Source organism: Cydia fagiglandana, chromosome 2 (assembly GCF_963556715.1).
Source record: "Cydia fagiglandana chromosome 2, ilCydFagi1.1, whole genome shotgun sequence".
Taxonomy (NCBI): domain Eukaryota; kingdom Metazoa; phylum Arthropoda; class Insecta; order Lepidoptera; family Tortricidae; genus Cydia; species Cydia fagiglandana.
In genome coordinates, this window is record NC_085933.1 from 3060283 (window position 1) to 3077145 (window position 16863).

Below are 16863 nucleotides of genomic sequence, written 5' to 3' on the forward strand. Positions count from 1 at the left end.
CCTTCGGTTTATCATTATAATTTCAGGGTTTATACTTGGCAAATGAACCCCGATTGTTCATTATGAAAGTTTCAATGAGTTACAGAGTTATTGTCTAATGTACTTAGCTGCTTTGTTTTAACTAATCAGTCGGAAAGAGAATTACGACCGTGTTTCGATCTTTTGTTGCTTTGCTTATCTTGGTAATATTATTTGGCTTAAGACACATTAATGGGTTACGTCAACATTGTGACGTCAAGTAAGGTTATATACAGAATTAAATACAGTAAACTGACAGCAAATTTAATAGTACATTGTGCAACGTGGGCGGTAAGTAAAATTTTGAAGACGTGGGTTTTTAATTAAAGACCCAAGTTAGCAATTTTCTTACTTCCGGAGTTACACACAATGTTTTTCATCACAGCGAAGAAAAAACTAAATTTTAAGCGATATATAAATGAGTTTATTGTGTCATATAAATGAGTTGGTGATACCCACTTCGCGTGATTATCATCGACAATTCATTAAAACGTTCACGACTTCTTTTAGTACAAAATTTATTTGACCCATTTTACAAATTAGCTACCTAGTTTTCAATTAGAATGATAATTATTAGGAAATGAGCAACCAAACAACTGAAAACCAATAGTACTTATATCAATGTCATTCAATGACATCGAAAAAAACTCATTAAAATATTATACGACCCAATTCAAACTTTAAGATACGTCAAATATTTTGAGGATTTGTATTGTATTTGACGTAATCGAGCCAATAGTTTGTGAGTGGCAATTGCGTTTACGAATATTACAATCGACTCTCCCAAAACTAAGTCTGAATGACCCCAACTCAATACATTTATTGTGGATGAAAAAATGTTCATACATATATGTACGTTTTCAAAATAAAACGACATATTATAACCTCTTTTATATTTGTTACCTATAATCTTGTGACGTCACTGTTCCCTAGAATAAAACGGATTGATGACAGTAAGGCCTACGGAACATGATTTCTATCTTGCCTATTTTAGGGCGTAAAGTATTTTACCATCATCCAATAAATAGAGAACCAAATTGACCCCGACGTGAAGAGATGTGTTTGACGCAGGTTTGGTAACTAGGTAGGTACTTTACCTTGGAAGATACTCTTTGCAGTAAACAGATACTTACAGGTAAAAAAACTTTATACTAGAGGAATAATGTCAAAGTAAATTATGTAGTCAGTACATTTATTGCCATCTTTCAACACAATAGATTTGAACTTTTAGAACTCCATTTGACTTTATTCTTTTTTTTTCAATGATATGTGTTAAATTTGTTAAATCATTTGTGTCGAAAGATGGCACAGTAAATGTACTGACTACATAATTTACTTTGTCAATATTTCTCTATTTCAAACTCTCTTTGTTACAGGTAAACAAAAATAAAATATTCGTGCTTATAAAAAAAAGATAAAAACTCGTTTCAGACTAAACAAAGCGCGTTTCTATTGCGAAAAACTTTATTTTACTTGGTTTACCTCGGACAAGTCACTTAAAGCTAAGAATGTTAGATACCTAGGTACTTTATATACTGTAACTTCATACACTAGGATTGATTTTGTTTGTACCATTTTTAGGGTTCCGTACCTCAAAAGGAAAAAACGGAACCCTTATAGGATCACTCGTGCGTCTGTCTGTCCGTCCGTCTGTCACAGCCAATTTGCTCCGAAACTACTGGACCAATTAAGTTGAAATTTGGTACACATATGTAAGTCTGTGACCCAAAGACGGATATGTTACGTCAACAAATGAATTTTAAACATAAGGGCTACTTTTGGGGGGTTAAAGATAAAATTTTAAAACAAATTTTTGCAAACTATATCGTGTTACATATCAAACGAAAGAGCTCATTGTGAAAATCTCAAAAATATTTTTATTATAAATTTATGTTAAAAAAATTAGAAGTCATTCAAGAAAATAGACAAAAAATTACCATTCCCCCCCCTCTATCTCCGAAACTACAGGGTCTAAAATTCTGAAAAAAATACACAAAATAGTCCTTTACCTAAAGATGACAGGAAAACCTATTAGAAATCTACAGTCAAGCGTGAGTCGGATTTTAGAACAAAAATGCGGTTTAGGTTTTTTAGGGACACAGCCGCAATGGTTTAAGTGAAACGTGATGTAGACAGCTGTTGCGAAGGCCCTAGGCCAATATCCGCATAAGGCCGAAGGCCCGAAGCGTCCCGAAGAGGCGTGCCTTTAGCTTCAAGCGTGAGTCGGAATGACGACAAAAGATACGACTATTTGGTATCTGGCACACAGCCGCATTGGTACTTGTAGTACTGATTGATTAGGTTACTGTTGTTACGTGTTTTAAAAAGAACTATACAGGGTGGCCAAAAAATTAACTAAGTGTATCCCCGTTGCTAACGTGCAAGCCCGAAATCGTGAGGAAAAATTTGGCTGTTTCATACATTTTGGCTGGTCCGTTTTCTATGGGAGGATACATTTTTTTTCGCGATTTCGGGGTTGGTCCCATAGTAAAAGTTGTTAAGCTCAGTATAATCCGAAAACCTCCCCGGCAACGGAAATGCACTTATTTTTTGACCACCCTGTAGGTATTATCTCTCTTCGGCCTTCGCTTTTAAAACACTTGCGGAAGTTGTAGGAAGCGCGACCCGTCGGACGCTCCGAGATACGAGTATCAGCCCTAGGCGGAGCTCGGTCTTCAGTCTTCGCATTTGGACACTTGTGCTACTGTTCGGCATTTAATCTTCCTATCTAAGCTATTTTGCATAGTTGCAGAGATATAAGCCACCACGCCAGAAAACTTCATGTTACATCTGGTTTTTGATCTGACCCATTCGGGTCTTTCAAGACGTTTCACTCACGTCACGTTTCATGTACAAAAAAAATTGTTGAAAATTGTGTGATGTACGAAACCCTTGAAACGCGAGTCCGAACTCGTACTTGACCAGTTTTTTTTGGTACAGTCAGTAAATTTATTAGCTTAAGATATGCCAAGCTAATAGTTGTGCTGACTATACGTCTCTGGAATGTCCTTTTTAATACTTATTAATAAACTAAAATGTCAAATTAGTTTAAACTTGAAATTCAATTTTACAACGATTTAAAAACTAGAGGCAAGAAGTTTTTACCTTGTGTATCAGATACTTAACTTACTGCAATAGATTGTATAAAAATAAAAGGCCTATAAAACCTCTCTCTTATTTCATATACTAATTAAACCTTAACCGTATTTTTAAATAATGGGACAGGTACCTACTCTAAGCAGCTTTTTCTCTCGTGGGTGTACTGCAAATTGCTATTTTTAGACATAGACATGCAAAGCAAATGGACATTAAATTCAAAACTACCTTTAGGCCTGTCAAGCATAACTCAGTTTACTGAGCTACTTCTTATTTGTCGGCCCCTTTTTATTGAGGATCGCGACCACTTGACTCTGCAGCTCCTGTGATTTGTCTCCATCGGTCTCGACCTCCTGTAGCATTCACCGAATGATGGAACCCATCAGTGGCTAAACCAGAAATTAACCGGCGCCTTTAGTTTACGCGGCTAACGTCCTGGACCTCTAAAGTACCGGGTAAAGTAGACCGGGGTGACTTTGGAAAATATGGGGTCAGTTTGATAGATTTAAAACGGCCATAGAATACTATTATTAATTATTTACTGAAAATGTTCCTGTAACTAGTTAGATTACTATATAAGGCCTGATTCGAAACAAATTTGACAAATTCAGAGTGATTTTTCTTGGATATTTTCTAGCTTACTTTATATATACACTATGACATTATTATTATCAGAATCACAAAATTATTATACCAAAAAATTTTTTTTTTATCAATTCTAAGATGATCAAAAAAATCAAATAAACGCCGCCGTCTTTTTAATTAGGCGCCAAATTGCTGTCAAAAACTTGATAAGTATGGAAGAAACTTGCACATAACTAATTTCCAACATAACCTGTTACCTAATATTATACCAATACTGAAAGGTAATTTCATTGCAATATCCATGAAACAATGAGGATCTAGACATATCTTCAAATATCTGGCGTATCAGGAATTTCGTCGATGTGGTGTCAGTTACCGGGCATTGGTTACTTTTCGACAGAGAAATCGACACCAACATCAGTAAAAGAAACGGTTCGCAGCTTTAGTTTAATAATGCGGATTTCCAATATTACTTTGATAATATTTGGAGATGATCCACGATGTTTATGAGGCAATCAGCATGCTTAAGCCAGTACCCTCGAAATCGGACCAAAAAACTTGATTCAACAAAGTCCCACAGTATTGACCTATTGAACGGTATGGAGTGGAGTGTCCAAGGAATTAGTTCGTTAAAACAACAAAAACTATATGCAATATAATATTTCAAAATAAACATTGTTCTTGATAGGACTCAAACTAAGAAACTGTCAAAAAACACTGTCGGATGTATGATGGAGGGCATACAACAAAACTAACGACAGGAGCGGGAAGAAATGGAAAATGATGAATTTACTTATAAATAACAATTTTTAAACAAATTTTCAATAAGTTATGGAAAAACAAATCTTGATTCAGCTAGCTTCAGTACCATTAATAGGGTTTTCAATTTGGCAGATTGAATTCGAATCAGGCCTTATTCATATGCATCTACTGTAAAAAATCTCGCATAAATATATATTATGGCTTAAACACTAGAATTTTAAAGTCACCCCTGCATTTGAAATTCACCCCGGTCAATGGTACTCTAAACCACCCGGCTACGGCGGTGCCCATCCCAAATTCTCGAGTTTATACAATCTTTGTAAGACTGACCAACTCTAAAGGGCGGGTAGTACATTAGTACATGCTTGCACCTTTTATACGAATCTCTTATAGTATTACGGTATATGTATACATAGCGCGAGAGATGGTGCTGCCATCTATACGACTAGGGGATAAATCAAATTGTTTTTATTTAATGTTTTGATTTGTTCCTTAGTAGTTAACAATACCAAAATATTCTTAATTTTTTATCCATAACTTGCATCTCGATGGTTTTAAGTAATGCAGTATTTTCATTGCCTACCCCGATTTTCCGAACGAATGGTCGCACAGAAATAATTTCTTACTCATTTGAATTGTTCTAATTAATTCCGGGTCTCGGCTTGGAGAATTTGGCAAAAGTACCTACGTTAAAAATACAGTGAGATTGTTCAATTTACATACATTAAGTAGTTACCTAGTACCTACTGCATTACTGTCACTAATGTTAAAATCGATGTTCCTGCCTGGTTTTTTTTTACATTTGCGGCAGGAATGCAATCGGCAGTAATATCGTATTGCAATACTGCTACAGCATTGCTGGTGTAGTCTATATCCAAACGATAGGTCCCTAAAGGTATCATAAGTAATTGTTTCATTCAGAATATCCACACGCTTCGAATGGAATGAACTCGCACAGCGGCGAGGCGACCACGATGACGAAAAGTTCAGTTGAATTGTGCCACGTATGCAGGCTTGGCAATTTCAGTAAATATCTAGTCCATCTGTCCATTACAGGTCGCAGTAGGTAATGGAGCGAGCATCGAGCTGCATGTTCCGGTTGCTGCAGAATGAGGAAATGAGCGCGATAACGATCCTGTTTCACAACAGGACAACCTAGCCAACATGACAGTCGTACATCGACAAATACCGAACAAAAAGGAACAAGAGGGGCTACCGCGAAAACCGAAATTCGCAAATTGCGGGGATCTTTCTCTTTTACTCCAATGAAGGCGTAGTTAGATTGACAGGGAAAATGCCCGCAATTTGCGAACTTCGATGTTCGCGGTTATAGTCAAATTACCGTCAATAGTTATTTGTTTTCAAAGTTGTAAAGCACGAGTGGTCGCTTCAAAGCACGAGTGTTAAACAAAATTTTCCCCGAGTGACACAAAAATTTTCGCCACACCAATCCAAGGAAAATATTAACTGTAAGATATAAAACCAAATCAAATACAAATGAACGTCATTATATCATTTAAAAGTCAATTCTACCAGCTATTAGAAAACAACTCATAATTTGCATCCAATTACTTTACCCCACGTGTAGATAAAATGTAACTTTTTAATATCAGCGTTTGAACAATCAAGAGAGCTTTTACTAACTGGTGAGCAAAAATATTTTTTGATTCACACTTTTTTTGTTGGCTGTACTTAGTCTTTGTGTTTGTGATTTTAAAGATCGTTCTAACTAAATGTGTTTATGTTTTCCATCAAAGAGTGCCATTGGCTCCGACTGCATCTCTAGTGTGTTTCGCCTCTCCAAGTCTCCACAAGGCATCATCAAGAGATGCTGGGGTACGGTCCGGTGTCTGGTCACCCCGCTTCTTAACCTCCTTTATGAAGTCTGTAAAATAAGCTTATATCAAAGTCTTAATGAATGAATGAATGTTTCTTTATTCAGGCAATAGATCCATTACTTAAATGCAAGCAATCTTAACTTAAATGATAAAGTCTATCCCGTGAATACCGTATTTCCTATGCGCGTAATCTGTGGAAGAGGATGAAACGGCGTATTAGCATTCATTTGAACGAGCCTAGATTCAGGTGATCGGGCGAGGATGAAAAATTCAATTTGTACGAGTGTCCGATGAGGTAGAGTGCTGGAAGAGACACAATATGGGTGGCAAACGTTTGATCTTATGTAAAAAAAATACCTAATACCTCCAAAAAACCAAAAACTATGGAATCCTAAAATGGTAATAGGCACTAAAACGAGGTCATAATGTAACTGCTTCATAATAAAATGCATTAAAACACGAGTGTGGGTTTATGAAACGTGCTAAAAGCGAGTTTCATAAAAACATGACAGTTTTTTTTAAACTGCACTGCTTTATATACACATATATTAGCTCTCTATGATGTGTTTAGGAATCGCATGCTACGCTCGCCAGTAAGGCGTTAGATTGATGTTTGGATTTGATATTTTAATTCAAAGAAAACGTCATTTTGACTGATACTTGAAACAAGGTTAATATAGGTAATAAAAATTTAATCCCCTTGTTTTTCAAAGTGTTCGAGATTTGAATTTCATTATTAAATCGACATCGTCGTTATTATTTATTATCTTGGAGGATATAACCAACGGAGACGCCATGTCTAAAATTTTCGGTACAAAATAGTCTGCCGTTTTTTGCGGGGGAGGGGCACATCAAATGTATAGGTACGTCATGTCAGATAAACGTCGGTCCATACATATGGTTGACATGATGTTGACCATTGGCCGCCTATTTTCGACAGAGGGGAACGCCTGTTAATGGCGGCTCCATTGTTAATTACTCCGAGTTTATTATGCATTTATAATACATGTTCACAGATAAAAAAAATGTTATAACAAAATAGTTTATCACGAAGTCTGACCGCGATTCGCGGTTTTTGAAGGCTTTGTAGAGATTTTATGCCTACATATTATACAGGGTGATTCATGAGACGTGAGCAGGACTAATCCTGCACACTCAGTAACTGATAATTGATCGATCACCGTCGTATTTAGGTGAAACATTCACACTTTTTCCTATTTTTAACTTTTTGGCGAGGGCAAATTTAATTCTCTACAATCATGGTCACCCTACAAGACCCAATTAATAAACATAAAACCTCTTTAACCGTAATGACAGCATTATGATTACGAAGAAAATAAACTGTCAAACTTGAGTGAGATACGAGTTTTCAAAAGTAACCAGACCGTGATGACATTCAATTTGACACAGAATATCGGTAGTTTAGTATTCTAATTGTAGGGTGACCATGCATGTCGTAAATAAATTAATAACTTTTTTTTTCAACACGACTAGAAAATTAACGCTATCCTCACTAATACTGATACGAAACAGTTGCTTATAATTTACGAAATGCGCAGTGCTAGTCCTGCTCACGTCTCCTGAATCACCCTGTATGTGTAGATAAACGATTTTAAAACCTGTCTGTAAATTCGTCAGAAACTATATCTGTGTACATTCGGAATGAGTTTTAACGAGTGCCGACATGTTCTGCAATGTAAATGTCGCCGAGTATCGTTCGGTGCACCGGCTTAATCCGCGGCTAACTGTACCTACAGGATTACCGTGAGCCATCTTAAATTGCTCAGACTTCAGATTTTACCTCGCTTTTCAGTTTTTAATTAGGTTTAGTTTTATCAAAATATCACTGTTTGTTCGTTTAAATTCGTTACATTATTATAAGATACTAATTTTTATAATTGTTAGTGTTCCGTACAAAACTTTGTTCACGGAACACTTATGGGATCACTTCGGTCTTGTTATATTCTAATGATACCTAATAAAAATAATGTTTAAGTAAGTAGGTACCTAACAACAGAATTTACGAACACAAATGTTTCGTTATCATAACTTAATGTAAACAAGACGATATTAAACAAACTTGACTTACAAAATACCAAAACCAACTAGCAAAACTTTTTCCAATTTCTGTTTTCAAAAGTGCCGGTTGCGTTAAATTCTTTCCACAAAGAGTGCTGGCAAATAAGATGCAGTTAACGGGCAGCGAAATAAGTTAGTCCGTAAAGAGGTTGGTAACAACCGCTTTGCCGCTGCGCACCTCTCGCTTTAATTGCAACAACTTACGTGAAAACTACTCCGCGTCGCAAGTCACAAGCGAAGTAACTTATTTTTTTCCTAGCCTATTTGAGTGTGCCACTGGTGCTCCCAGTAACTTATTACAAGCTTTTATTTTGATTGCAATGTTTGTGCCTATGTAAATATGTATAAATAGGTACCTACATGTTTTTTGAAGTGTATAGGAGCAAATCCCTAGGGAATCTGTCCACACTGAAGGAGGCAGTTAGCAACCTGAAGACCTCGCTAGGTTTCGTGGAGGAGCGGGGGCAGTTATAGTCTGTATCTTTAGGTATTCAAATAAAAGTAAACCAAATCTACCTCCTCCTCTCCTCTAGCCAGCTCCTAAAGCCAGTTGAGGAAAGATGAAAACGACCAAATAATGTAGATTAAAGCCAGGTCGTTTAGTGACAGATCCAGGCGGTTTTTTGTATTTGGTGGGTTAACCAATAAATGTTATAACTACCCGAAAATATACAAGTTATTTATTTACTTTTATTTAAATACCTAAAGATACAGAGTATAGAGTAGGGGTACCTCGTTTCACGAGATGTATGTCGATTGGATGTCGATTTGCGGAAAATGTCGATCAAAACTAAGTATTTATAAGAACATGTTTTGCTACGTTTGTTTTCATGATCGGATAAGCCGTTTTTGAGTTATGTAAAAGTCTTCCTAGTAAAAAGAAGCGCTGTGAAGATACTCTCTTTTGCTTGTATACATGATACTACATTTCAGCGGTCCTACGCTCTGTTTGTACGTTTTTGAAATAAGTATCCGAACCCCTTGTGTAAATTTCATTCGTTAACGAGCGTTTTGTGTTATGTTTATTTTTGTACGGGATTTTCAACAGCGCGCCAAGCGGGACGTTTTGCAAACTCAAAATTCCATACAAATTGACACTTAACGCAAGCGCGTACGTCACATCACGCTGTCGAATGATTTACACTAGGGGTACTGACGTATACGCTATCATCTACCTTCTTGGACCGCCGCTTAAACACAGGTTACTGGGCTAAGTATTTAATGTAAGCCAGTCCCAATTCGCCTGTTGCTCACTTTACTGCGAGCTCTTACAGTGGCTATTTGGGGGAGGTAGAGATCTCTGCGGTTAGGGTAATGGATAGTAGTCAAAAGAGCCAAATATACATGTAGGTACATTGTACAGTATAGGTATATTGCTTCATTTAACTGTGAGGCATTTGAGCCGTGGTTTATAGGGTTCCGTACCTCAGTTGGCAAAAACGGAACCCTAACATTGAGGCTTTTAGTGCATTGCGTCACGTCATCGCGCTATGCGCATATATAAATAGCGCTTTATTTGCTACTCCTATTGAATGTTTCATATGGCCATCTCATCCGGCCATATCCCACACGCGTTTACATTTACGTACTTACCTACATATTAATAAATAATAAGGCAAGGTGAACGATCCCATAATCATCTTATTGCGTGACTAAATCAGTTACAAGTACGCTTTGGGGAAAAGAAACTGAAGAAAACCTATTGTACATTATTAGACAAGGATAATGTGAGATCTTAGGACCAATACTTCAAGCTCGAAACTCACTGTGTTCGCGCCATGTTTGTGTGTAGGCAGGCGTGTCTTCCTCCGCGATTTCCTCGCTTTGCTACAAGTAGCTAAAAGTACATCCGTTCAGCCCCAATTGTGGGGTTTGCCATAAGCCGCGCGTGGCGCTGTCAGCGGCCATATCTGTGCTGATCGTAACAGACGAGTTTTGTTAGAGAGTGAGTATTCTGTACTTAGTACTATTATTTATTCTGTGGTGTAGGTATCGACTAAGATTTAAGCATACGATCAAGCCGCAGCAAAATGGGTGGTATATAAGCTTTCTGCAAGAGCCCTTTACTGTTAGGAAGGGAAACTTATTTTTCTTGCCTTTCAGTACATATATTTTATATAATTTTGTACATTACGCGGAGTGTACGTACTCCCGTAATGTTTGCACCTCAATGTAACCTTGTAGGTAAGGAAGTTAAAAAAAAACAAAATAGATGACGCAAGTTAAAGAGTAGTTAAATTGACCGTGACTCATAAACTCAATTTGAAAAGAGAAACTGATTAGGTTTGTCAATAAAAAACCCTTGTGATGTTATTTTTTAAATCATACTCATCATATAAAAATTTTGTTTATACCTTTAAATCGAAATCTTGCAGTTTTAGAATATTAGGTTCTACGAGTATCTGTTTGTGGTTCACGGCAATCGCTTTTTATTATATCCGATAACTCTATCCTATAAGTAGATCCGTCGCTTGTAACAACAGACCACGGAAGATAATATAAGTATTTATGTAAGACCATTACACGAATTATTAAGATTAATGAAGGGAAGGATAGCGGCTGAGTTATGCCTCCAAAAAACGGATATCTAAACTTTATATAAGATCGATGCGGTCAAATCCGTCTGCGGGTATTCCGCGTATTCCAAACAACAGCTTAGTACAATGTTATTAACTTCATCGATAAAAGAGCGGTTTCACTCGTATTTTTAGCAGGGGTCGTAACCGGTATTTACAATTTTAGGAATCTATTATTAAACAAATTATTTTAAGAATAAAAAAACGTCACGGTTTACTTTTCCTACGTTACCGGTATCTAAACCCCTGATTTCATACAATAGACAAAAAAATATGATATTTAAATACGCCATGGTCACATAAGGAGTGAAGAAGTGAACTATGAATGAGAAAAGTTTCCACCATCTTATTTTTCTGTCAAAGATTAAGTAAAAGTAACAAAAGTGGTAAAGTCTAACCAAGCTTTGCAGTGACGGAGTGTGATGTTGCCACCATTAATGCCGAAAAGCCATGAGAATAACATCACTTATATAGTTTACAGTGGCAATTCCTCACGTTGATACTTCTTAGCAAGGAAATAATTAAATATAATACTCACCTTCGAGGATTGTGTAGTTTTAAAAATAGTTACGATGATACAAAAAACGTGTTGATTTTGTAATCATTTTGTCTATTGATTATTCATTTTTGCAAACCTACTGTGAAATTATTCATATAAATGCCGTGGAAAAATATTGAATAACTCAGTTTATTAGATACAAAAGATACATTCGGTTTGCAATCATAATGAGCCTTAGAATTTTATGAATGTTTCATGTAAGTACTTACCCACATCAGCCTGCTATTAAATTTTAACAATACCATTTAGGTAGGTACTTAAGTAGGTATTGTTTAAAATTTTTGTATATTTCTAAAAAAAAACACGCACAATTCAATTTGTTTTTTTTTTTTTCATTTTGTTGTCTTTTGTGGTGCAATAAAGAATATTAATTATTATTGACTATTGTATCTTTATTTATTTTTCGTCTTAAGTTAGGTTTGTTATAATATGAATATAAAAGTAAAATATAAAAACACTTACAAAACAATAAAAATACATATAAACACATTATAAAAAACCTAACCTAGGGTGCCGCCGGCAGCGGGGCAGGGCCCAAGCTGCCGGTGGTCAGGGCCGCAGAGTGAGGAACCGACGTACTATACGCGTCGTGTCCAAAATTACCGCCTTCTGCATCTGACCCTTGATCCAACCACCCAGCGAGAGTCTCTCTAGGTGTTGGTCGAGACTCTTCGCTATGAGACCGTTCGCTGACACGACTATAGGAACAATGATCGTCGAGTCAACATCCCACATGGCGGTTATCTCGTGAGCTAAATCTAGGTACTTGCTGGACTTGTCCTTCTCGGCCTTCACGAGATTCTCATCATTATTATTATTATTAACACGGATAAAATATAAACAGCGACACCTACCTAGTTGGCTAAAATTAACCTAATCAACGAACCTAACTAGGGGTCGAGTCAAGATGGCAACCGTACGTACACCGACAAACGCCAAACTAAAACAAAAAAAACTTTTTGCAAAAAAAAGAAAACCGACTTCAAAAAGGATGAAATAAAATATTATCCTTTTTAAGTCTATGCGTTACCAACTGATATGTTTGAAGTCGGTGCCAAGCCAACTTTTGAAGCATGCCATGATTTTGGTGCGATTCGATAAGGATGTACGTTGGATTTCTTTACAATGAACGTACTTTCTGTAGGTACAGTCGACGTTAAAAATATGTTTACACTTTTCGTTTTATTACAAAGGAGTAAGGTGCAAAAGTGTATAATACATATCTTTGACGTCGACTGTACCTAAGAACACACCTCAGAACACACGATAAAACCTTCTTGGCACAGTCCGTACCATATTTGTCGGCACGCAAGCGTGGGATTGGGACTGAAGTTATTTCCCGTCCCTTATTCAGAGGACTACATTTCAAAATATAAAACAATTCAAGGAATTTACGTTCTTGCCAAATTTCACCTAAAGCGGTTCAGTTGTTTAGCCATGAAAAGGCGACAAAGAGGCAGACAGAATTACTTACACATTTATAATAGTTCCAATGGTACAGTTCTAATGGGATTTATAGTCATAAAGTTGATTATTTTTGACGAGTATTCTTTACTACTTGGCTTGGCACCGACTTCAAACATATCAGTTGGTAACGCATAGACTTAAAAAGGATAATATTTTATTTCATCCTTTTTGAAGTCGGTTTTCTTTTTTTTGTAAAAAGTTTTTATTTTTCCATTTTTAGTTTCAATGCATTGTTAATAACGCGACGCGTGAATGAAAAACAACATCATGATTAACACTAAATTCGTGTATCTACTTTAATAAATATGTAATCTGGAATTTTCTCGAGTCCGTCTGGGAAATTATAATTCCTGTCACTACACTAAATCCATCCTCCGCCCCGCCACTGACCCAATCCCTCAACCCCCCCGATCACTCAACCTCATAGCGTATCAAATCAACCCCTGATCCATGTACCCCTCGGCCCTGAACCAGCACCCCTTCAACCACCATTACCCGACCCCTTAACTCCTAACCCTAACCCCCGATCAGTAGCCTTACCAGCTTACCAAGAGTTTGACATTGATTTATTCGCTAGCGTGTGTGTAACTTACTTTCTTTGCATCTCGCTCGTACTGGCATATTAGTGCGAGCGAGATGCATAAAAAGTAAGTTACGAAGACGTTAGCGTCGCTAACTTAGCGAATATGTTAATGTCAAACTCGTGGTAAGGCTACACTTGCACTACATCAAATATGCGGTTTTCGGAAGCAAATGCTCGAGTTACTTTAGACAACACGGAAATCACTTTACACGTGCCTTTAAAAAATGAGGAGTTCCCTCAATTCCTCATGGATTCCATCATCAGACCAGAACCAAAAATAATACGGAAACACCTTGGAGGCAACTCCTTCCAAACAAAAAAAGAATTACTCAAATCGGATCACAGGTGCCGGAGTAATCGCTGAACATATTACATTTAATAAATCATCATCATTATCATCAAAACAATCATCATCATCAGGTCTACTTCATCAAAGTAGTGGTTTTCGGGAGAAAATGCTCGAGTTGCTTAAGAAAACACCCAAATCACCATGCATGTGCCTTTAAAAATTGAGGAGTTCCCTCAATTCCTCATGGATCCCATTATCAGACCAGAACCAAATTAAAATGGGACCAACTCGGAGGTAGCTCCTTTCAAACAAAAAAAGAATTACTCAAATCGGACTACGGATGTCGGAGTAATAGGTGAACGTACATAGAAAAAAAAAATAACCACAACCGAATACAGAACCTCCTCCTTCTATGGAATGGAAGTCGGTTAAAAAATGTACCTACCGGGACCGGGATATTCGGGATGACAGATCCTACAAAAAGTCACGTGACGCAATTTAAGCAGACGATTCAACGGAGCCACGCCGCCGCCGTTCTGTCGCCAAAATAGTGTTTAGTTTTATGTTTATGAAATTTATATGTGTTAGTCTATAAAGTGTAACTATGTAATATGGGCCTTGTTGCCTGAATTAAATTTTAAAATAATCTAAATAAAACACTATACTTCTTTAAATTTGTGTACTGATAGTTTGAGACAAAATGTACCTAAATCATAAACTTTTGTAATATTCACAAAAAAAGACGCTAGTTTCCCGAACATGTTTGATCCTAATGCATCCTTTCACTTTTATAAATAAATAGCTTGAATTATTACGATACAAGCTTCAGTAGAGCAAGCATTAGCTTCGTTTATAATATTAGTTATATTAACAAAGAGCTTTTCATTAGCGCGTAAGTATGCAACTGTCACTCCGTTCGCCATACAAAGGCTAGCCCGCTTTGAGAGCTATTCTCGTTGTACCTACTGGTGTCGTCTCTAGACTATAGTTAATTATAGGTTATAGGCTAGAGGGTTATGCAAGCTGCATAAAGGTGATATTCCAAATGCGACCACAGCAGCGTTACTATTGCAGCCACTGATCGCGCATGACGCTAACTAACAGATAATTTATAGTGTGAAAAAGGGACTTACATATATGTATTTTACGTAAAGTTTCATGACAAGTTCCATATTATTATATGGAAGTATGCCGTTTTAAAAAAAGACGTAACTTTGATGATGAAGTCTGGCTCGATTATTTAAAGCAGAAAAGACTTCGGGCTTCACAGGAACCATCAACGTATTCGCGTTTCACCTGCGATCTTTGTGGCAGGAAGTGTCGTGCTGCAATTGGACTTTACAGACATAGGAAAAGGTGTGCCGCACCTCCGATCTCCGACGGCGCACAGCACAGACCTCTTCTTATAAACTGTCGCTGCAACTATCATCTGGCAAGATGCTATGGCCAATGATGAAGCATCAAGCATAATTCGAACCTTGACATCCAAAACGTCAAATTAGCTCATTTTGAGTTCTCCCCCAAAAATTTGTTTTAAAGTCTATAAGCACGATTCATTCTACCATGTTGATTGTTGATTCTCAATAATATTTAGGTTTTACTATTAAAATTTTAAAGCTCTTGTATTTTAACTGCCGAGAGGGACTTGTGCTAAGTGACTACTGAAACCAGCTTCCTTTTTAAAATTTACTTTATTCAGAATGGCACATCACCTTTATTTATGTACATATTTAATGTCAATTGCAACCCAGCCTTACAATTGACGCTACTCTTATTTTATAGTACAACAATGTTCCATTACCAGAGTATTGGGGCTATAGACAGTAACAATATGAAACAATCAAATGAAGCTAGAAAACAACATCAGTCCATTTGTTTTTTTGTAGTTTTCTATTCATTTCTCTTCGGCCGCGTTCCTCTGAAACAGAAAAGAAACACAAAGATTAATTAGTTTATTTTTAAAATGACTTCCTAAAAGAGGGACATCATGCATAGACGAAAAACTTGTAAAAACTTTTGTCTATGCAAACAATTATTTCAAAATTGAGCACAATAGTTTATATGTAGTAAAGAAATGTATTTTCTTTCTTTTCTTTCAATTGTTGGTACCTAAATTACATACCTAGGGCAGTAAAGTAAGAAAGCCGAGCTTCGGCACTGGCGACATGTGATTGGGACTTTCTCATTTATTGGCCGAGGTGTGTTTACTAGGTACTATTAGGAAAAATAAAAGTTTAAAGGTTTAGACAAATCAAATGAAGTTCCACGCGTTTTTTAAACTTTGAATACCTACTATTCTCAAACATGCACGGAAATGATCCCATTTTTTTGTGGGTACTTACATTGATAATGCAAAATACTTCATTTTGATACAAGTGTCGGCAACGTTCCATCCTTACACAACGGGATAGACTAACAACATCAAAAAGTTGATCCACCTATTTCCATTCAGAATCACGAACTCTTTCATACATTTTTTGTTTATCCATTTTGTTAAACGTTATATTGAATGCGTAACCAAATAGATCCAAAAAATGGGTACATTTTTTTTAATACAGTTGCTCAAAAAGTGCTACTTTACGTAGCTGTTTAGCGTGCGGAAAGTTGGTTATCTCGAACTAGTGCTTTTTACTTTTCCAATTTTTTTAAATTTATACTTGTTCCAATTCACGACTACTTATTGATGAGTGTTAATATTAGTTTCCTTTAAACGTCGTAATCAGCATAAAAACCTACCGTTAATGTAAGAATACGAAAAATATTACATATTTCATATTTAATTACTTACCTCTTCATCATTATAACACGTTTATTTTTTAATATTCAATATTGAAAATTCCGTTCTTAATAAGTTGACTGAATGGAACGGAATAGCTGCCAAACGCCCATAGATATAATATACTTAAAGACGACGTCTAACCGAGCTGTCACTGTTACCACTTTTGTTTAGTGTACGATTAACAATGTTTTTCTTATTTTTTCGCAACTGTATTAAAAAACGTCGTTCGATA

The 16863-nt window shown here is 36.5% G+C and overlaps 2 protein-coding genes across 2 annotated transcripts in view; one reads left to right on the top strand and one right to left on the bottom strand.

The window, feature by feature from the left end:
• Positions 1 to 1423: 1423 nt before the first annotated feature.
• The window catches only part of LOC134674168 (calexcitin-1-like), a 168713-nt gene continuing 153273 nt past the window's right edge, over positions 1424 to 16863 (top strand). Inside the window, exon 1 of the mRNA XM_063532256.1 lies at positions 1424 to 1436. The gene's annotated coding sequence lies outside the window, so the exon portion shown is untranslated. The remainder of the gene's footprint in view (positions 1437 to 16863) is intronic.
• The window catches only part of LOC134674205 (uncharacterized), a 51351-nt gene continuing 50019 nt past the window's right edge, over positions 15532 to 16863 (bottom strand). The window contains exon 8 of the mRNA XM_063532267.1: positions 15532 to 15770. Within this exon, the coding sequence (XP_063388337.1) occupies positions 15747 to 15770 (24 nt within the window). The 3' untranslated portion in view covers positions 15532 to 15746. The remainder of the gene's footprint in view (positions 15771 to 16863) is intronic.